Genomic DNA, 21,156 nt, shown 5'->3' with positions numbered 1-21,156 from the left:
TCGTTAAGCCTCTGCCTTTGGCTCAGGTCATAATCCCAGGATCCTGGGATCGAGTCCCACATCGGGCTCCCTGCTCAGCAGGAAGCCTGCTTCTCCCTCTCCCACTCCTCTTGCTTGCATTCCCTCTCTGTCTCTCTTTCTCTGTCAAATAAAACAACAAGATCTTTTTTTTTCCTTTTTTTAAAAAAAGATTTTATTTATTTATTAAAAATTTTTTTAATTTAAATTTTTTATTTTTTATATACATATAGTATATTTTTATCCCCAGGGGTACAGGTCTGTGGATCACCAGGTTTACACACTTCACAGCACTCTCCATAGCACATACCCTCCCCAGTGTCCATCACCCCACCCCCCTCTTCCAACCCCCCTCCCCACAGCGAGCTCTCTGCTCAGCGGGAGCCTGCTTCTCTCTCTCTGCCTACTTGTGATCGCTCTCTGTCAAAAAAATAAATAAGGTGAAACCACAATGAGATATCACCTTATTTATTTATTTGACGGACAGCGATCACAAGTAGGCAGAGAGGAAGGCAGAGAGAGAGAGAGAAGCAGGCTCCCCGCTGAGCAGAGAGCCCGATGCGGGACTCGATCCCAGGACCCTGAGATCATGACCTGAGCCAAAGACAGCGGCTTAACCCACTGAGCCACCCAGGCACCCCAAATAAATAAAACTTAAAAAAAAAAAAAAAAGATTATGATGGTCCAGGAATGCTAGATAAGGGGCTGGGTGAGGGCCGGGTGAGGGGCTATGGGAATCCTGCATCCCTCACGTTCAGCAGAGGCCCTGAGTTCCTCTCTGGCCCGTTCTCCTCCCTGATCAGTAAGGTGCAAGTCAACCAGAAATGTGGCTCGCAAACTCCTTATAATTTTCTTCTAGTCAAACACGGGCCCAGGTAGGATTTTCCTGCCATCCATCGGTCTCCAGGAGTTCGGTTTTCACAGGCAGTAGCCAGACTTGGGCTTGTGCTCTTGCACTCACGCACCACCCCTCTGGCTGCAGCTGGGCCCTCACGAACTCTGCAAAAACGCCTGTTAGCGGCTGCAGCTTCCTGTCTGCCTGCCCACGTTTCTCATCACATCCTGGTACCCAGGATCCGGATTTTGAACTGGAAAGGAGGTTAAGGGATTTAGTCTAAGTCCTCTTATTTTGCAATAAAAGGTAAAGAGAAGGGTGAAGAGAGGCCAGAGAATGTCCGTGACTAGTGAAAGGTCACACGGCTGCTCGGTGGACAGACCGGACTGAAACCGATCTCCTGACCCTTGGGCCGGGGACCCTCCAGGCTCACCATGGGTGTTCTTGGGTGATGTGCAGCCCTGTGATTTGTGAACAACTTAGACTTGGCCCTTGTTTTACCCACTGTGACATCCTGTCCTTTAAGTGGTTTATTTAAAGTACCCACACTCGAGTGATTACTGATAGAGCTGGGTTCACGTCGATGTCGATGGTTTCTGTGGCTACTCACGGCCCTTGTTGTTTGTACCTTTTTTCCGTCTTCCCTGGTTTTAACTGCACATTTTACACAGTTCTGTTTTCTCTCTCCTTTTAGCATATCTGCTCTACTTCTTTTTACAGTTGGGTAGTGGTTGTCCTAGACGTCACAGTATACATTTACAACTAACCCAAAGCCACTTTCAAATAACATAATAGCATTTCCCATTAGTGCAGCAACCTTGTAACAGATCATTCCCAGTTCCTCCTTCCTGTCCGCTATTCATTGTTGTCATTAAGCTATAATCACTGAATGCATTGTTACTATTATTGTTGTTCTGAACACACTGCTATCTGTTAGATAGGTTAAGAATAAGAGAAAGTGAAGGGGACACCTGGGTGGCTCAGTCATTTAAGTGTCTGATTCTTGGTTTGGGTTCAGGTCATGATCTCAGGGTGGTGAGATTGAGCCCTGCCTCAGGCACCATGCTCGGCGCAGAGTCTGCTTGAGATTCTCTGCCTCCGCCCCTCAAACCCAACCCACACCCTGCCTGCATGTGTGTACACTCCCTCCCTAAAATAAGTAAAATCTTTAATAGAATAGGAAAAATTGAAGATTTTATTTTACTTTCATTTATTCGTTCTCTAATGCTCTTCTTTCTTTAGGTCGATCTGGGTGTCTAACCACTCCCATGTTCCATCTCTCAAAAAGAACTTTCATGTCTTGCAAGGCAGGTCTACTGGTAAAAAATTCCCTCAATTTTTGTTTGTCTGATACAGTTTTTTTTTGAAGATTTTTTTTATTTATTTGGGTGAGAGAGAGAGCATGAGTGGGGAGGAAGGGCAGAGGGAGAGACAGAAGCAGACCCCCCACTGAGCAGGGAGCCCGATGTGGGACTCAGTCCCGGGACCCTGGGATCATGACCTGCGCCAAAGGCACTTAGCTGACTGAGCCACCCAAGTACCCCGTCTGAGAAAGTCTTTATTTCTCTTTTACTCTTAGTGAATAACTTTGTTGGGTATGGAATTCTAGGTTTCAAGGTGGTTTTTTTTCAACATTTATTAAATAATTTATTTCACTTTCTTCTTACTTGCATTTTTCTTTTTTTTATCTTTAGGAATTTAAATTTATTTGGGGCAACTAGAATCTATTGTCCTTCATTTGTTCTTTTATTTTTATTATTATTTTTTATTATATTCAGTTAGCCACTGTATAGTACATCATTAGTTTTTGATGTAATGTTCAATGATTCATTAATTACGTATAACAAACACCCAATGCACCTCAAAACCACAATGAGATACCAACTTGCAAGTTTCTTAAGAGATACCTAGTGTAATTCCTACACTTGTCCACTATCAGGAAGGTTTTTTTTCCCTTCTGGCTTTTTTCATTATTTTCTCTTTGCCTTTGATTCTCTGCAGTTTGAGTATGATATGCCTAAGTGGAGACTTTTTTTTTTTTTTTTCTGTTTATCCTTCTTGGTGCTCTCTGAGCTTCCTGGATCTGTGGTTTGGTGTCTGTCTTTAATTTTGGAAAAATTTCAGTCATTATTACTTCAAATATTTTTCTACTGTTTGTTCCGTCTTTTCTCTCTCTTTGTTTCTTCTCCTGGTGTTTCAATTACACATTGGTACACCTGTTATAACTGCCCTATGGTTTCTACATATTCCGCTTCATCTTTTCTTTTTGCATTTAGGTTTGGGAAGTTATATTTATATACCTTCAAGCTCACTGATTCTTTCCTTAGCCATGTTCAGTCTACTGGTGAGCCCATCAAAGGCATTCTTCATTTGTTACAGCTTTTCTGACTTCTGGCTTTTTTTTTTTTTTTGTCTTTTCTTAGAGTTTCCATTACCGTTTATAGTATCCATCTGTTCTTTCAAGTCGTCTACTTTTTCTTTTAAGGTTATTAGTGTATTAATCATAATTGTTCTAGAATTTAGTCTGATCTTTCCAACATCACTGCCATATCCGCATCTAGGTCTGATGCTTGCTTTTTCTTTTTTAGGTGGTATTTTTTGCCTTTTAGCATACTTTGCAATTGTTTATTGAGAGCTGGGCGTGATGTACTAGGTAAAAGGAACTGAGGCAATAGGGCTGTAGAGTGAGGTTTTATGTTTATCTGGCTAGGAATTAGGCTGTGTGCTTACAGTGTGCTTTAGCTGTGGTGTCAAGGGCTTAAATCTCCTCTAGTGTCCTTGTTTTTTCTCTCTCCATTGTCTTTGGATTTTCCTGGAGATTTCTTCTTATCATGAGATTGAAGGCTCCGTTCTCTCCATTGGAGTTCTGTCATCAAATGGAGCAGTGTAGACATGGGGATGGGGGCACTCTATGGTCTTATGATTAGGTCTCAGTCTGTGAGCCTGGGGTGAGCATTTCCCTTCCCTGGGGCCCTTAGGCTTTTGTAAAACTCTGGTTGATTGGGATCCGACAAAATAGTTTCTCTTGAGGATAGATCTTGGGAAGAGAACAGAGAGCTCCATGTATTTCAGAATGATGATGTTTCTCCTCCACCCGCTGGGAGAACAGAAGATTTTTCTCAGTGAGAACCTGGTACGACTCTTGGAGTTAACATTTATACGAGTTGGGGCCCCCTAGCACTGGGCCCCGTTGTTTTTAACTCTCCAGCTTGTCCACACCAAGACTTCAGCAGTGCCCCAATTACAGGCTGAAGTATGCCTGCCCGTCCTGGAACTAGCTGCGGACTCTCACTTTTGGTCCGCAGTGCTTCTCTGCAACTGCCTGTTTATCTCTCTGGTTTCAGGGCAGCAGTTTGCCCTATGATCTCAGTTCTCTGATGGATGGAAGAGTTGTTGATTTTCAGTTCATTTGGCTTTTTCTTGCTGTTGCAAGGATGGGAACGATGGACTACGCTCAAGCTCTTAATGCATCAGGCCGGAAAGCGGAAGGCACCGTGTGATTTGTCAGTGGACCAAACTTGACATATTAATAGGTCAAGTAAATCGCACGGTCACGGACCATGAACTTTGGCATGTATATAATTACCACCACAACAAAACAAAACAATGACCTAGTGCTAACTGCATACCAGCACTTCCCTAAGAGCTTTACATAGTCTTCTGACATACCCTGAAAAGGTGGAGACTGTTATCTTCCTCATTTGATAGGGGAGACAGTGGGGAAAAAAGAGGCTATGTAACCTGTCCAAGGACATACAGAAGTGACAGAAGGGGAATTTAAGTTCAGGCAGCTCGACTCCAGAGGTCACCCTCTCACTGCAATGCTCCATTGTTCTGATGCCTCTCCCAGGATCAAGTGTCTATGTTTCCTTTCTTTCGACAAAGAGAGGGGCTAAGCACTGTTCCAGTCACTGTAGAACACGACAGACAGGTCTCTGTCCTCACGGAGTTTATATTTCAGTGGAAGAGAGAGCAAATCAACAAGCAAGCAAATGAATAAGCAAATTTGTGCAGAGAGAGAAAAGAATGAAGCATTTAACCACAGCGACGTGACAGAGAGGAGGGAGGTGGCTGCTTCAGAGGATGGTGAGAGATGCCCTCCCCCAGGCACTGACATTAAAACCAGGAGAGCCGGGACGCAGCTGGTAGGGGAAGAATAATCCAGATGGAAGGAGGGGCCAGAGTAAAGATGGGAACCAGTATGGTGCATTCCCGGACAAGACAGGTGGCCGGTGTGTCCACACGGGTGTGGGAGATGGTTGTAGAAGAGGTTACGGGGCGGGGCAGGTTCCACGTCAGTGCAGGGCTCTGTCAGGCACAGCACAGAGTGTGGATACTGTCCTATACGCCGTAGCAAGGCGCTGCGGAATTTTAGGTGGGGGAGCAACCTGGCGGCAGATGTCTCAGTGATGCACTTAAGCCGCAGGCCACGGTCAGGAGACCCTGGAGGTGTGCCAGATTCAGGACTGCAGACCAGCCCCAGCCTTGGTGTTGGCAGCAGTCCTGGTGACATCCGGGTAGGAGAATGAAAGCTCGGAATGCTTCCTGCAGGCTTAACCCCAGGGCTGCTCTCCTTGCTGGCTGTAGCTGTCTCTGCTGAGGCCTGTCCCAGTGTGGGCCACCTTCCTCCTAACTGCAGCCAAAGATCTGGGATCCTCCTGAGCCAAAGATTCGGAGGCACGGCTTCTCTTCCGCACGTGAGGAACAGATTCGCCTTCTTCTTTCGGGTTGGGCTGTGGTTGTTGGTTTCCTTCCGGTGTAAACGGGAAGTCCCGAAAGTGCCCCCCTCCCAAGGCCCCGAGAAGGCTTCTGGCCCTGCTTTCGCAAGATGCTCGAACACTGTGCCTCACGTTGTCGCCTTCACGGCGGCCTGCCCTCCTGGGCAGGTCTTGGAGTCACGTGGGAAGGAAAAACAGCTCGGTGGTCTTCGAGCAACTCCTCTGTTCATGATGATGGTGATTTATGGAGTCACCAGAGCCTTTCTGTGGCTCTGTGCCTCCTCACTAGGGGCAGTGTCTCCTCCCCCTGATGTGGCCCACGTGGGAGGGGAGACAGAGAGAGAGAGAAACTCCAGAGGCGGCCACAGAAGGCTCAGGTCCTCTGCCCGCGCTCACCGGGCAGGAGTTCTCACCGGCCAAAACGGACCGCGGAAGGCGGAGGTGCCATGACGTCTCCCTTCCTTCCCGTTGTGGACCTTGGTCAGTGAAAGCTGGGGAGACGAGTGAAGCCACCTGTGGGGATGCATGTCGAGGGAACGAACATGTGCTTGCCGGAGCAAAGGGCATCCTCCTGTAGATGGGCCCACAATGCAGGGGCCAGTCTGCCTCCCGGGAGAGCTTAACCCCAAACGGACCAGAGACTCTTCACGTGGATCTCTCTCTTGGTACAATGAGCTCTTCCTAAGCAATGCAAGGTGACTCAGGCTTTATAAACAAAAAGTTCTATACTTTAGGGCACCTGAGTGGCTCAGTTGGTTAAGTGGCTGCCTTGGGCTCAGGTCATGATCCCAGGGTCCTGGGATCAAGTCCTGCATCAGGCTCCCTGCTCAGTGGGGAGCCTGCTTCTCCCTCTGCCTTTCTCTCTCTGTGTCTCTCATGAATAAATAAATAAAATCATTTTTTTAAAAAAGTATATGCTTTAAAGGCACACAGAGTTTTTATTCCAAGAAGTACTTAGTAAAGCAGAGGTATTTTGTAAACGTATAGCTATCAGATTTTATATGTTCACTTGGCTCCACACCTCTATTGACGGAACATAACACTTGCATTTTTTTAAAAGATTTTATTTATTCATTTGAAAGAGAGAGAGCCCAAGTGAGCGAGCACAGTTTGGGTGGAGGGCAGAGAGAGAGGGAGAAGCAGACTCCTGGCTGAGCAGGGAGCCTGACACGGGGCTCAATTCCAGGACCCTGAGATCATGACCTGAGCCGCAGGCAGACGCTTAACCCACTGAGCCGCCCGAGTGCCCTAGTACTTGTCTATGATGAATCACCCACGCAGGCCTGTCAGTATAGAATCTGAAATATGTTTTCAAGCCAAGTGTATCCGTCTCCCCGCTCTTCATAGGGGAGATCTCGGGAGGGGCACTCAGACCCGGCGCCCGGGAAGCCATGCCCCTTCTCCGCCCGACTTGCTTCCTCTCTTAGAACCCACCGGAGGGTTGGCGCCAGGGGCCCTCGGAAACAGAGTCTAATCCCTTGTCTGATAACTGAAGAAACTGAGGCCCCGCTGTCTGGGTTGATTTTTGTTTCTCTCCCACGTTGGCTCCAAAACTGCATGGAGGTGTCCAAGGACACGGCGTTGCAATGCGGTTCGCTGGCGCGCGGTTTCTTCCCGGACCTGCCCTGACCGTTCCGGCCGAGCCAGCTCCGAGCTGTCCCTCTTCACTCCGGGCTCTCACTGCTCTCCTGCCAGACACTCCACGCTGCGCTTTCTAGGTTTCCAACCCACTGATTATTTTGCATTTTGGATGCCTTCTCTCCCAGCTGCCTTCATTTGCATTTTTCCTAAATCAGATCTCACTGTGATCATTTCTGCTCTCGTTTCCAACCTCTTCAGATCTGTCTGTGTTATTTCTCTGTCCTCAGTGATGCCTGCGGCACCCCCTAATCTGTAACCACCAAACGACGTTATTAACATAATGTGTCCGCTTTGCGTGAGTGTTAATGAAGATGCTGAATGAAATCAGATCTCGCCGCTCCGCTGGGGCCTCATGAGCTCTCGCCTCTGCTCCCTCCCTCCCACGAGACACGGAGCTGTTTTTCATCTCTTGTCCTTGTTTATCAGAGTTCAGGCTTCAGCCACCCTGTCACTGTTCCTGCGAGCGCCGTCAGAGCTCCCGTCACAGGAGGGTTTCGGGGACGCTGTTGCACGAGCTTGGTCAAGCTCCGAAGATGCGACAGCCTCAAGAGCCATTGAATCCACAGTTTGAACTAATAGTAAAATGTAGAGTTTCACTTGCCAGCGGGAATTTCTAGCCTTGCTTTTAAAGACTCTTTAGAAGACAGACACATTTGATTATCTTCACCTTCTCCTGTTGACTCTTCTAAGGCTTTTTGTGTAAATCTCTAGTTAAGTCCTTTTTAATTTAAAGGTGCATAAACCCTTATGTGCTTGTGAGGAATACAAGAGACGTATGAGAAGTGACCCTTGCATCAGGAGTTTGTGATGTGATGGGACTGGCTAATACTGGCTAATAAAGCGACACTGTGTGATAAAGGGGCCTCTTACAAGACGGTAGGGGTTAAGACGCTTCATTCTGACATATGGCCTGGGGTACTAGGATAAAACCTAGTGCAGAGGGGGCGTTTTGAGCTGGACCTTGAAAGCTGAGGAGGACTTGTGCCGGCCTGGAAGAAGGGGACGGGAGGGAGGCACATTGCCAAAGGTGGGGAGAGAGGAGCGATCGTGGCACATCGTGAGGGTCCCTGCACGGTCGGAAATCAGTCTGACTGAGGGCGAAGCTGACTGCAAACTGATGTCGCTTGTTTTTTTGTGTTTTGTTTTGTTTTGAAAGATTTTATCCATTTACTTGACACACAGAGAGAGATCACAAGCAGGCAGAGAGGCAGGCAGAGAGAGAGGAGGAAGCAGGGTCCCTGCTGAGCCGAGAGCCCGATGCGGGGCTCGATCCCAGGACCCTGAGACCATGACCTGAGCCGAAGGCAGAGGCTTACCCCACGGAGCCACCCGGGCGCCCTGCACTGTCGCTTGTTTTAAACACAGCTGCCTGCACGACGTCTCTCACTGGGTGTCTCTAAAGCCTCCCCAAATCAGTGTGCCCCAAACCTAAGTTGTGACCCTACTGTCTCCCCGCAATGAGGCCAGAAATCTGGGCGTCTTTCAGGATTTCTCCATTTCCCTCATCACCCCCTGCGCCAATCTCTTAGCCAGCGCCTTCGGGTTTTTCTGGGTAGATCGTGTCGTGCCTCTGCTCGCCTGGGCCCCTCCGGTCCACGCCACGACCGTCCCCTGCCTCCATCGGCACCTGCCCCTCACCTTACTGTGGACAGGACTTACTGAAGATTAAGCCACTCCCCAGCGAGGAAAAGAGCATCTTCCAGTGGCTTAGCATTGCCTTTGGAGTGAAATCCAGCCCCGTTGTTAGGGTCGCCGAGGCCCGCAGGATCCGGCGTTTGCGTCCCGGTGCTCTGCTTCCACGCCACGCGCAGCTCACCGTGGTTTCCACACTGACCGCCTGAGCTGCCGTCCAGTCCCGTGAGCCGCAGCCTCCCCCGACGGCCTCCGCTTCACGTACCAGCTGCAAGTAGGGTCTCCCGGCCCCTCATACCTCTGACTGACTGGTTGCAAGCCCCACAGTTCCCTCGGGCTCGAGAATTCACTAGGACAATTCAGAACGCAAGGGAGTGTCGTGCTCACTATCAGAGCTTTAATGATAAAGGATATGTGGACCAGCCCAAAGGGAGAGACACCGAGGGCCAGGTCTGAGCATCCTTCAGCAGAGCCGCGATGCCCTCTCCCAGCAGAACCAAGCTGTGCCCCTGGCCCTGCAGATCGGCGCCTCGGTCAGCCAAAAAGCTCCTTCAAGCCGGTGTCCAGAGTTTGCAGTGGAATTTCATTCCATGGACGTGGTTGATTAAATCACTGCCCCCAGGACTGATGTCAGCCTGCAGGTCCCCTCCCCCGGAAAAGTGCTGACCCTCCAGTCACGTGCTGGGTCCCTCCGGTGGCCAGCCTGATCCTGAAGCTCCCCGGGGGCACACTGGCGTAGTGAAGAAGCTCTATCACTCGGGAAATTCCAGGGGTTTTAGAAGCTGTGTTCCAGGAACGACCAGGGACGAAGACCAGATACATTTTTTTTTTTTTTTAAGATTTTTATGTATCCATTTGTCAGAGAGAGAGCCCCGGCAGGGAGAGCAGCGGGCAGAGGGAGGAGCGGGCTTCCCGCTGGGCAGGGGTCCGATGCGGGACTCGGTCCCAGGACCCCAGGATCATGACCTGAGCTGGAGGCAGTCGCTTAACCGACTGAGCCGCCCGTGTGTCCCCAGACACTTTCTTTATTAACACGATACTTCCCAGACTTCACTCTCGCCCTGCCCCCGCACACCTCATACACTGGTGTCCTAGATCCTGGACCATGCCCAGTCCTTCCCTCTGGTCCACGTGGCCCCTTCTCCCCGGCCCCTCCTCCACGCCCTTTCACACTCCACCCTGCCCCCACCCATGCCCCAGCTCTTCCCAGACTCCCGTTACCTGATTAGAAAGTCTTTGCTGGCTGTCCCCTAGTTACCCCAAGTCTGTTTGCGACACAGCACGAATCTCAGTCTGAAGTAATTCTGTTTATGTTGACTCCATTAGCTTTACGTTTGTCTTCTCCATGTAATATGTATTCCTTGAGGCAGAGCCTGGGCTGTCCTGGTCCTTATCTCCTGGCACATACCAACAGTCAGTAAATATTCGTCGAATCAAAGAATAAACAGAGTGGGAAGATAAGGACGATCAGACCCGTTGAGGCTTTTTGACTGTCAAGAAGAGCCAATGTTTAGACTTGATGAGAAAAGTAGTACAGAGAGGTTGTTGGGTAATAAGCAAGAGGGTAGGTATTTGGGGAGAATGACTGTGGGGAGGAAGGTCACGGCGTACCAGGTGTATTGCACGGGGGAAAGGACTAGAGGCAGGAGGAGTCGGACAAAAGCCTGAGCAAGAGTGGTGACGCAGACACGCAGTGGAAGGCGAAAATCTGAAATTTTTTAAAAAGATTTTATTTATTATTTATTTGACAGACAGAGATCACAAGCAGGCAGAGAGGCAGGCAGAGAGAGAGGGGGAAGTAGGCTCCCCGCTGAGCAGAGAGCCCGATGTGGGGCTCCATCCCAGGACCCTGAGATCACGACCTGAGCCGAAGGCAGAGGCTGTAACCCACTGAGCCACCCAGGCGCCCGAAAATCTGAAATTTTTAAAGAAAGATGCCCTTGACATTTTTTTTTTAAGTTTTAATTCTTTATTTTGAAATCATCTTGAACTTACAAAACACTTGCCTAAATGGATGAGGGACCCTGTGTACCCTTCACCAGAATCACGGGCTGTCGACATCCGGCCTCACAAGCTTCCTTCTTCTACTCTCTCCGTGTGTGTGTGTTCTTCGGCGTGACGATTTCTGGATCATTTAAGAATAAGCTAAAGACGTCATGTGTTTTCATCCCCAAATACTTCTATGTAGGTCCTAATGGCAAAGACATTTTGTAACAACATAGAACATGGACCCAAATCAGGGGATTAAATGCTGGTAAATGCTATGTCCAGGATACTGGCCTTACAATTCAGGATCCTGCCTTACAATGAGTTGCCCCTTTGGGATCCTTCCATCTGGAACAGTGCCTCGGTCTTGCCTTGTCTTTAGGACTTTGACATTTTTGAAATCCGCAGATCAGTTATTCTGTAGAATGCCCCCGTTTTGCCTTGCTCATGTTTCCCCCACCTACGTTCCGTGCGTTTTTGCTGGGAATGCTGCGTTGCTCATCTTGTGTTCTGGACATCAAGTAAGAGGCACGTGGTAGCACTTCGTCATTACACCATTGAGGGTGGAATGAACTTTGGTCACTTAGTTAGGGTGATGTTTACCCAGTTTCTCCCATAAGATGACCACTTTTCCTTTTGTAATTAATAAGTAATTTATGCCAAGATACCATGAGCCTGTGTAAATATTTTTCCTTCATCAACCTTTTACCCAGTAGTTTCGGCATACAGGGGTGATTCTTCCGGGAATCAGTCATTGCCGTGGCACCTACGAAACAGTGATTTTCTCACCCCATCATCTGTCTGTCTATCTATCTATCTATTATGGGCTCATGGACTCTTAATGTATTACATGGTTTTAAATCCATTATTATTATTCATCTTAATGCCCCAAATTATCATCCTATTATCGTAGTTTGTTCAGTGCGAGGCACTACAGATGGGCTGCCCTGTCCTTTTTGACCCATGCCCATCATTTTTTGAGCAGTTCTTTACTTCCTGGCGCAACAAAATATACCACATTCCTCTTGCACTTTTCCTTGTGCAAGTCCCGACACCTGCCATTTCATCAGAGTCCTGACTCCTTTGAAAGGGGAGTGAAGTTTAAAAAACGAGATCTGAGGGCAAGGTGTGCCCTTTGCTGCTAGGCTGTCATTCATTTCTAGGCCTTTCTTCCCTGAAATTTTGGCTCTCCGCGTGAGGGACATACAGCCCAGGACACTGGAACATCACTGACAGAAAATACCTCCAAAAGTCCAATTGAAAAGTTTCACAGGAGGCCAACTCGTCTGCCAAGGCTACCCAAGCCATTTTTAAAACGTGTGCTAAAAAGGCGTTCCCTGTTGTAAGAGACCTGAACAACGGAGTAATAAAAGAAACTACAAAACGCCCCTTTCCGTCTTCGTAATCTTGAAGTTTTATCTGCAAACCCTTCTCACATCCCTGAGGCTGGCGTCCAGCCCTTTCCCAGCTTACAGCACCACCCCAGGCCGAGCGCCACAGGAAGGCTGGGGAGCAGGTGGGAACTTGCTTTCTGGAAGCTACAGTTTGCCAGGTGCTGTAGACTTCTGCCAGGCCCTCTTGGGACTTTCCGGGCCCTTCTCACGGACTGTCAGTGCTATCTGGAGGGGTATCAGTACTGGCCCCGTATGAACAATGGGGAAAGCTCGGAATGTTCTTCACTGTTTGAAAAGTGCAGCGTTGGCATCTGAACTGGAGGAGAATAAATTCGGAGTCGAGAGACTGAGACCAAGTCTACTTCAGATGAGCTTTATGGCCCCAAAGAGTGGAGGCAGCAATGGCTTCTCTTCTTTGACCCCCTTGATAGAATGACTTTTTCCAGACAGGAAGCTGTTCATTCACAAGACACATACGCACACACGCGCACACACACGCTTTCTCTCTCCTCTAAAATCTGCTGTTGCAGCTGACATGTTGGCCCCAGCTGGTGTTTCACTACCGACTGGAAACAAAGGTGTATCATGGACAACAGCGGAATTCCCTTTGGCCGTTTTTTGCAGCCGCCTGGTAAGTTTCCCCTTTTGGAGTGTTGAGTCGCCGGACCAAGGACAGCGTGACCACAGCGGTGCCTGGTCAGCAGCGGACATCTGCGTGCAGCCAGGCTGGGGGAAGCCAGCCGGCCGGCCGATGATCCTGCGCTCAGATCTGCTCCGTAGGACAAGCTGGATGCCCTCCTCTTGCTACCAGGTGGGAACAGTGAGGGCCTCAAAAGACAGGGTCTCCTCTCGCCATCATAGAGGACAGGATTCAAGAATTTACTTTGAACATAAAAGGAAGTTGGGAGAAGGTGCTTCAGAATCTGCTTCCGTGGAGCTTTCGAGACTGATGACCTGTGCTCAAGTCCAGGGTCACCCCCAGAGGCTGTGCGTGTGGAGAAATTTCACCACAGGATCAGTTTCCATTTCCACGGTCTCAGCAGGGACCCTGGTTAGGGATGTGGCCTATGATGGAGAGTGAAGGGTTAAAGGTACAAGACGCAGGGTGCATTTGGGGAAGGGCACGGTCATACTGGTATTGGTGTGACGGGTTGATGCGTGCTAATAGGAAAAAAAGGGGGAGGAAGAGCCGTGGACAGAGGTGGACCTGACTGGAGTGCTCGCTGCATCTCACTCTGTCGTGGAGTTTCCCCGGACACAGGCGGATGGCCGAAGCTGGGCGGTTTTGATGCAGGAGGATAGAAATGTTTTTAAAAATCTGTTTACCCCCTATGACAAAAGACAAGCTTGTTTGTTATAAAAATTTAGAAAATGCAAGCCAACTGATAGAAAAATTTTAAAGATTTTTAAAAAATTTATTTATTTGAGACAGAGACAGAGACAGAGCGAGCACAAGCAGGGGGAGCGGCAGAGGGAGAGGGAGCCTGACGTGGGGCCCGTCCCGGGACCCTGAGATCATGACCTGAGCCGAAGGCAGCCGCTTCACCATCTGACCCACCCAGGCGCCTCTAAAAGACAAAATGTAAAAATCACCCCCCATCCCACTTCCTAGGGAAAACCTCTGCAAGCAGGTGGGCTTACGTGCTTCCTTCATGTGTCCTGGGCTCACACACACGTTTTTGTTGAAATTGTACTTCCCATTCTTGAAAACGACTTCTCATTTAACCGCTTTCCCTTTCACGTCTTCATGTCTACAGTACAATGTCCTCTTGTTAACGGGCTTTTAAGTCAAACCCCGCAGGTGGTTTTGTTAGAAACTTCAGAGTATGAGGTAGAACGGAGAAGTGGCTCTCCTCACATCCTGCCTTGCAGGCTCACCCCTGAGGTGACCCGGAGGCTTCTTTCCTGATATTTCTCTCTAGAAGCTTTCTGTGACGCGCGCGCGAACCGAATTCCGTTAATACTTCACAAGGTCCTCAGTGAAGTCCGGTCATGTGGAAGTTCAGGGTTTGTCCAGTGTCGCTGCGGTGAGCATCTTGGCGGTTAAGTCTCCGCACACAACCGGGTGGTTTTCTTCGGACAAATCGTAGAGAACAGGTCCCTGCGTTGAGGACAGGCACAGTTTTAACGCTTTCATACGGGTAGCCTGTTGCCCTCCACGGTGTGGGACAGTGTCACTCTCTCACCGTGAGAACCGAGTTTTATTTATTTTTGTTAACACTGAACATCGCATAACATGACGCGGGTGAGCGACCTGGCCGTGGGGCCGGCGCTGCCGTGGGAGCCGCCGGCCGCCACCCCAGGCTGCACCGCTGCCCCCCGCGGCTCTGAGTGTGGACGCGGTCGTGGGGACCGAGGGCCACGGGGTCGCAGACGTGCGCGGTTTCAAAGGGTCGGTCCCGAGAATGACACGAACCAGCTCCTGAAGCTTCTGCCCCGTCGTTGGAGCCACGTTCCCTCGGACTCGGCTTTCGCGGTAAAAATACAAACAGGAGCGGAAGATTCTAAATCCCGTGGGGTGTCCGGGGCTCGGTCACGGGCTCAGCCGGTCGGAAAGAGGCCCAGGCCCGGCGTCGTCCCAGCGCTGCAGCCCCACGGCCCCGGTGGGGAAGGCGTCTGCAGAGGCCACAGCAAGCATCTCGCTCTGACCCGTCCTCGCCGTCCCCCGGCCGCTGTGACCGTCCTCAGCCGAACTGTGGGGGACACTTGGGACCCTCTGCTCAGGGTTTTCAGAGAACTGCGCTGCGGCGAAGGCCGGGGCAGCCTTTCGGCGAGGGACAGACGTGCGTCCGTGACAGGCGCTCCCTCGGGATCTGGAGGAGGAGGGAGGGACCTCGTCCCCCAGCACGCGAGCCGAGAGCAGAGGGAGGCCGCGTCTCTGCGGTCGCTGTCCCGACACACCCACAGGCTGGAGTACACGTTGGCTGAGCCTTCATGGGGCGTCTGCAACCGGGGCAGAGCATCCCCCATCTCGCGGCGTCCGTAAGGGCGTCCCAGGACATGGACGCAAAGGAATAGATCGGTCCTTGGGCTGCGAGGGTCTTCGCCAGCGTTGGACATTCCTTTCCGACCCCAGACTCTGTGACTGTGGAATAAACACTTTCACTCTTCCTGGCCACCGTGTCTAAGTGCTCCGGGAATCCACAGACCTCATTCTTACCCAGCCAGCCCGGCTGCGGTTCTTGCCCTGCGTGCACAGCCAGGAACCTCTCTTCTCTTTCTGTATTCAAAGTCGAGCTTGTGACTCTTACGGCCTGTCTACCTCCTCCCTCTCTGTCCTGTTCCCCAAGAGTGAAACCACTTGAGAAGCTTCCAGTGGTGGTGTTGGGTAGACAAGGTTGGGGAGGCTTCCGGCAGCATTGGGTGAGCCCAAGAAACCAAAAACGCAATGAATCCCCTTTGGATTGAAGAACCTGCTAGAATTTTGAGAACAAAACCGTTCCCCTTTCTCATCGCAGGATGAAGCCAGCAGGTGTGAACGGGCTGGTTGCTACTGAGAACGTGACTGAGGCCTGAACACGATGACCTTTTCTTTCTGTTTTTTTAAAGGGCTTATTTCTGTTTTCAGACTACTTTCCTACCAAAAGCACTACTTCCCAGTGAGGGCGGCCCACTCGGAGTTTTGAAAGCATTATCAGAGAAAAAGAAAACCGAGTTTACACTGAAAGTCTGGAGATCTCAGTGGCCCATGACAGAAGATAAGGTCTCGTTAATGCTGTCAGCCTAAATGCCATTGGTTCTCGTCCTGGATGGCTCGTCCGGGGCCTCCAGTCCCTTGATACCTTCCCTTGATCTCCCATCATGAGAGGGTCAGTAGGGCATGTCCCCCTGTGTACCTGAGCCCCACCCTGTCTGTGGCTTTGGCAGAATCCGCTGGACAATGCTGTTCCTTCCTCGGGTTCGGGAGTCTGTCTTGGGATTCCAGTCAGCGCTGCGTGTCTGTGAGGCGTTCCTGCTTCCAGGGCCAGGCCAAGTCTATCAGATTCCTCAGGGAGCCAGGACTTCCCTCCCTCCCTGTGGCACCTGGTAGAGCAGTCCTCAAACAGTATTATTTGTGTCTTGGCATTTGAGAGATTTGGTGAAGTCACTCTTTCAGTTTTTACTTAACTGGCTTCCTGGTGTCTGTAAGTTGGACGCAAGAATGAGAGCGAGGCCAGAGGGACTCGGGCCAGGCGCCAGACTCCTTTCATACTCGAGGTGGCCCCTCTCCTCTGACAACCAAGACTTCATCTTGAGACTGGGTCTCTCTTTTCCTGACATGAATGATCTCCCAGGAGACTTCCGTCGCCTCCACCAGAACTTTCAGGTTCCCCCTCTCGCTCACTCGACAAGCCTGGACCTCCTGCAGGGGCGCGTCCCAGACACAAGCTCAGAACCCTACTGAGGAAGGATTTCCTCTTGTTTTCAGGGAACCCCCCTGACCAACCCCAGGGACTGAACTTGAGGTGAAGACATTGCGGGTTGATTGTGGGAGCAAAGTGGAAGTCAGTGTTGACGGTGGTGGGGAATGTGGTCCAGGGGAGGCTGAGAAGCTTTCGGGAAGGTTTCAGGAAGCTGCCAGGGTGCGTTGTCTCTTCACTCAGGGTCTGTGTTCTCCCTGCAGAATGACATCTTCGAGTGGGCCAGGGACCACCGAGTCCACCACAAGTACTCGGAGACCGACGCGGACCCTCACAACGCCCGCCGGGGCTTCTTCTTCTCGCACATCGGGTGGCTGTTTGTGCACAAACATCAGGATGTCATTGAGAAGGGGAGAGAGCTTGACCTCACCGACCTGCTGGCGGATCCTGTGGTCCGATTCCAGAGAAAGTAAGTGAACAGACACCGGAGAGCTGTCGGGGGACAGGACCGAGAGACAGAGCACACTGAGGTGCATTAATAACCCCAAATAATTCTCACAGCCCTTGCCCTAGTCAGGACTTACCTGTTTATTCATTTCCTTGCTAACTACGTCTCCCTGTTTACACGTTTGTTTTTCGTTTTAATTTCAAATCGAAATGGATTTCCGTCAAGCCCAGTGTGCTTTCCCTCAGACCGTCCCCCAGGACTGATCTCATGGACTCCGTTTTTGTGTTCCCCGGGCCTCCATCCATGGTGGGGGTGGGGAGGACTGGCTTTATTTTAGCAAAACCCGACCCCCAGCAGCCCTGGGCTGGCTCCAGTCTTGTAGTGACTCGTAGTGACGGCTCCCTCCCCTGCCTCCTGAAATGCTCCGGCGGCGGGATTCCACGCAGAGAAAATGTGCCCATGTAACAGAGCCCCGGAATGCGTGTGTGCGCAGCCGGCGTCAGCTGCGCACGTCCGGTCGGTCAGTGTGTGCAGAGTGAACTATTTTAATCGTCACGTGGAAGATGGCCTGTAATTGTGCTGGCGACCAGAGGCCGGGTGTTTTTCACCTTTTAGCCAGGAAGCTGCATAGACTGATGTGTCCATGTAGGGATTTGCAAACTGGACCACTATGAGAGCATTTATAAATGGGCTTTTTGCTCCAAAGTAATGGATTTATGTGCAAAGAGAGACAGTTTATGGATGGCACTCTGGTTAGAGCCTTAAGATAAAATGGTGAAAAGTGGTTACCACAGACCATCTCCACTGACACACAGGAGTCATTTGAGGACTTACCCATGGAAACTTCTGGAAATAGAACTAGAGGCTGCACCTTTGTGTGGCATAAGCGGTTCTTGCATGAAAGGAAGTATTGCTTAGAACCGTGCTTGCGTCCCCTCAGTGTTTCCATCCCTGCTTCTGTTGCTTTCTCCGGAGGGTCTCTGAGTGGCTCAACACAGCTCTTTCAGGGGGACACACCAGCAGCTTCATAGCAGAAAATAACAAGGTGTTTTCAGTTAACAATTAAATTATTTGTTTGTTTTGGTTTTTTAACTGTGAGCTGAAACTGTTAAGTCATTAAAGAAAATCTGCAAAATTCAGAAAAGTAGGAAGAAAGTAATTCACGGTCCTAGCACATAAACACAGCCACTGCTAGCGATCTGTAATACGTCTCTCCATATTTTACCCGTACAGTGATATACTTCATGTGATGAGAGTCATACCGCTACGCTATTTCGTCTTGTCTTTTAACTTCAGGTTCTCTTGGAGGCACCGTTGTTGGAGGCTGTGTAAGCTCAATAGTGCACAGTTTGTCTAACCATCACTCTGCAACTGAATATGTGTGTCATTCCCAATTCTGTGACACAGATGATGTTGCTATATAACTAATAATGCTTTGGGACAATCAGGCCTTACATTAATTTGAAGAGCTCACGTGAGAAGACAAAAGATCTTCTGTTTTATTAATGAGAGTATAATAGTCTGAGTTTCTCTCATCACAAAAATAGAAGACTTTTCTTCATCTTTTCCCTTAAAAAACTGTGGTATTTTGATTCATTAGGTGTGTGTTCATGGTACCCATGTCCAAAGACTATTTCTAAATGCACGCGGGAGAACGAAGTCTATTTCAGCATGTTCCCCGAATCGCTACTGAGAACATCTTCCATCACCAGCCCAGTGACCTCAAGGGGCTGTAGCTATCATAAACCGTCCACTCCTATATGTCACTGAGCTCCTGCCAAGAATTGGTGCTGAAGATAGAACCTTAGAGATTGGTGTCTGTACCCCTCAGTGTGCAGACCGGCTGGGCACCCACAGATAAATTCACAAGCAGTCGCACCCTAGTGAGAGTGGTGCTGCAGTAGAGCGCCACAGGGAACTGTGGGGACACGGTGCGGGCTGGCGGGGGTGAGGGAAGGCTCTGGAAGGAACTCGCTTCTAGGTCAAGATCTGAAAGATGACAAGAAGGTGAAGATGGGGACAGGACATTGAAAATGTCTGTCATACATAGAATGACCCAGAACCATTTAGCTCGTGCCTTCCATTTTGCCTGTCGGATAATGAATAGACAAAATATAGGTAGAAAGTTGGAGATAGAAACCCTGTCTTGGTCTTTTGGGGCTGCTCTAATGAAGATACCATAGACAACGTAGCCTAGACAACAAACATTTATTTCTCACAGTTTGGGAGGGTGGGAAGTCCGAGGTCAAGGTGCCACAGACGCGTCCGGCAAGAGCTCTCTTCCTGGCTCATAGGCAGCCATCTTCTCGCTGTCGCTGCGCTGCGCGGAGCAGGGCAAGGACCTCTCTGAGGTCTCCTTGGTTGGGGCACTAATCGCATTTGTGAGGCCTCCACCCTCCTGGCCTAACAGCTTCCGAAGGCCCCGCTTCCTAATACCGTCCCCTTGGGGACTAGATGTCCACAGGTGAATTTTGGGAGGACACATTTACTCGTGGCGACCGCCCGCATCTCCGAGTCGTCGCTCAGACCATACCTTGCTGTTGGAGCGGGATCACAGCGGTTCTCTGAAGGCGGGTGAGTCCTCCCGTTCCTGGTAACTACCCGCCCGGAGAACACAGAGATCCGTAGTCGGAGATGAGGCTTAAAGTCGCTGCGGGGATGGGAGATCCTGAAGGAGAGAACTTCCAGAATACGCGTGGTGCCGCCGTTGGGGCATTTTCACATCTGCGAAACCAGCTTTCCTGGCCCTGCCAGTCAGGCCTTGGAGGCCACGGATTCCTTAAAGAGTGAGTTCTTGAACTTGGGGTGTGAGTTGGGGTAGGAGTGGACCCTGTCATTGGCCGCTCTGTCCCATGAGGTCGCAGTCCTTGCTACCCTCAGCTGAGTGGGGCCTGCCGGGGTGACAGGCGCAGTCCTGGGCCACTTCAGTGGCCTTATAGAGCTCCTCCCCTGTCAGAATCTGCCCCTGCTCCCGTGTGGTTTCTGAGGCCGCCAGGCCCTGTTCCGGTTTCCATGCCCGGGGTCTGCAGCTGATGCACTAATGCTGGTGTAGATCCGGCCCGAATCCGGCAGCTGATGCACTAATGCTGGTGTAGATCCGGCCCGAATCCGGCAGCTGATGCACTAATGCTGGTGTAGATCCGGCCCGAATCCGGCAGCTGATGCACTAATGCTGGTGTAGATCCGGCCCGAATCCGGCAGCTGATGCACTAATGCTGGTGTAGATCCGGCCCGAATCCGGCAGCTGATGCACTAATGCTGGTGTAGATCCGGCCCGAATCCGGCAGCTGATGCACTAATGCTGGTGTAGATCCGGCCCGAATCCGGCAGCTGATGCACTAATGCTGGTGTAGATCCGGCCCGAATCCGGCAGCTGATGCACTAATGCTGGTGTAGATCCGGCCCGAATCCGGCAGCTGATGCACTAATGCTGGTGTAGATCCGGCCCGAATCCGGCAGCTGATGCACTAATGCTGGTGTAGATCCGGCCCGAATCCGGCAGCTGATGCACTAATGCTGGTGTAGATCCGGCCCGAATCCGGCAGCTGATGCACTAATGCTGGTGTAGATCCGGCCCGAATCCGGCAGCTGATGCACTAATGCTGGTGTAGATCCGGCCCGAATCCGGCAGCTGATGCACTAATGCTGGTGTAGATCCGGCCCGAATCCGGCAGCTGATGCACTAATGCTGGTGTAGATCCGGCCCGAATCCGGCAGCTGATGCACTAATGCTGGTGTAGATCCGGCCCGAATCCGGCAGCTGATGCACTAATGCTGGTGTAGATCCGGCCCGAATCCGGCAGCTGATGCACTAATGCTGGTGTAGATCCGGCCCGAATCCGGCAGCTGATGCACTAATGCTGGTGTAGATCCGGCCCGAATCCGGCAGCTGATGCACTAATGCTGGTGTAGATCCGGCCCGAATCCGGCAGCTGATGCACTAATGCTGGTGTAGATCCGGCCCGAATCCGGCAGCTGATGCACTAATGCTGGTGTAGATCCGGCCCGAATCCGGCAGCTGATGCACTAATGCTGGTGTAGATCCGGCCCGAATCCGGCAGCTGATGCACTAATGCTGGTGTAGATCCGGCCCGAATCCGGCAGCTGATGCACTAATGCTGGTGTAGATCCGGCCCGAATCCGG

At 50.7% G+C, this 21,156-nt stretch overlaps 1 protein-coding gene across 1 annotated transcript in view; it reads left to right on the top strand.

Moving 5' to 3' along the window:
* The window catches only part of SCD5 (stearoyl-CoA desaturase 5), a 148,058-nt gene that overhangs the window by 93,609 nt on the left and 33,293 nt on the right, over nucleotides 1-21,156 (top strand). Inside the window, exon 3 of the mRNA XM_032334738.1 lies at nucleotides 16,828-17,033. Within this exon, the coding sequence (XP_032190629.1) occupies nucleotides 16,828-17,033 (206 nt within the window). The remainder of the gene's footprint in view (nucleotides 1-16,827; nucleotides 17,034-21,156) is intronic.

This window comes from Mustela erminea, chromosome 2, assembly GCF_009829155.1.
Source record: "Mustela erminea isolate mMusErm1 chromosome 2, mMusErm1.Pri, whole genome shotgun sequence".
In the NCBI taxonomy this organism is placed as follows: domain Eukaryota; kingdom Metazoa; phylum Chordata; class Mammalia; order Carnivora; family Mustelidae; genus Mustela; species Mustela erminea.
This window is presented reverse-complemented; position numbering and strand designations above follow the sequence as displayed.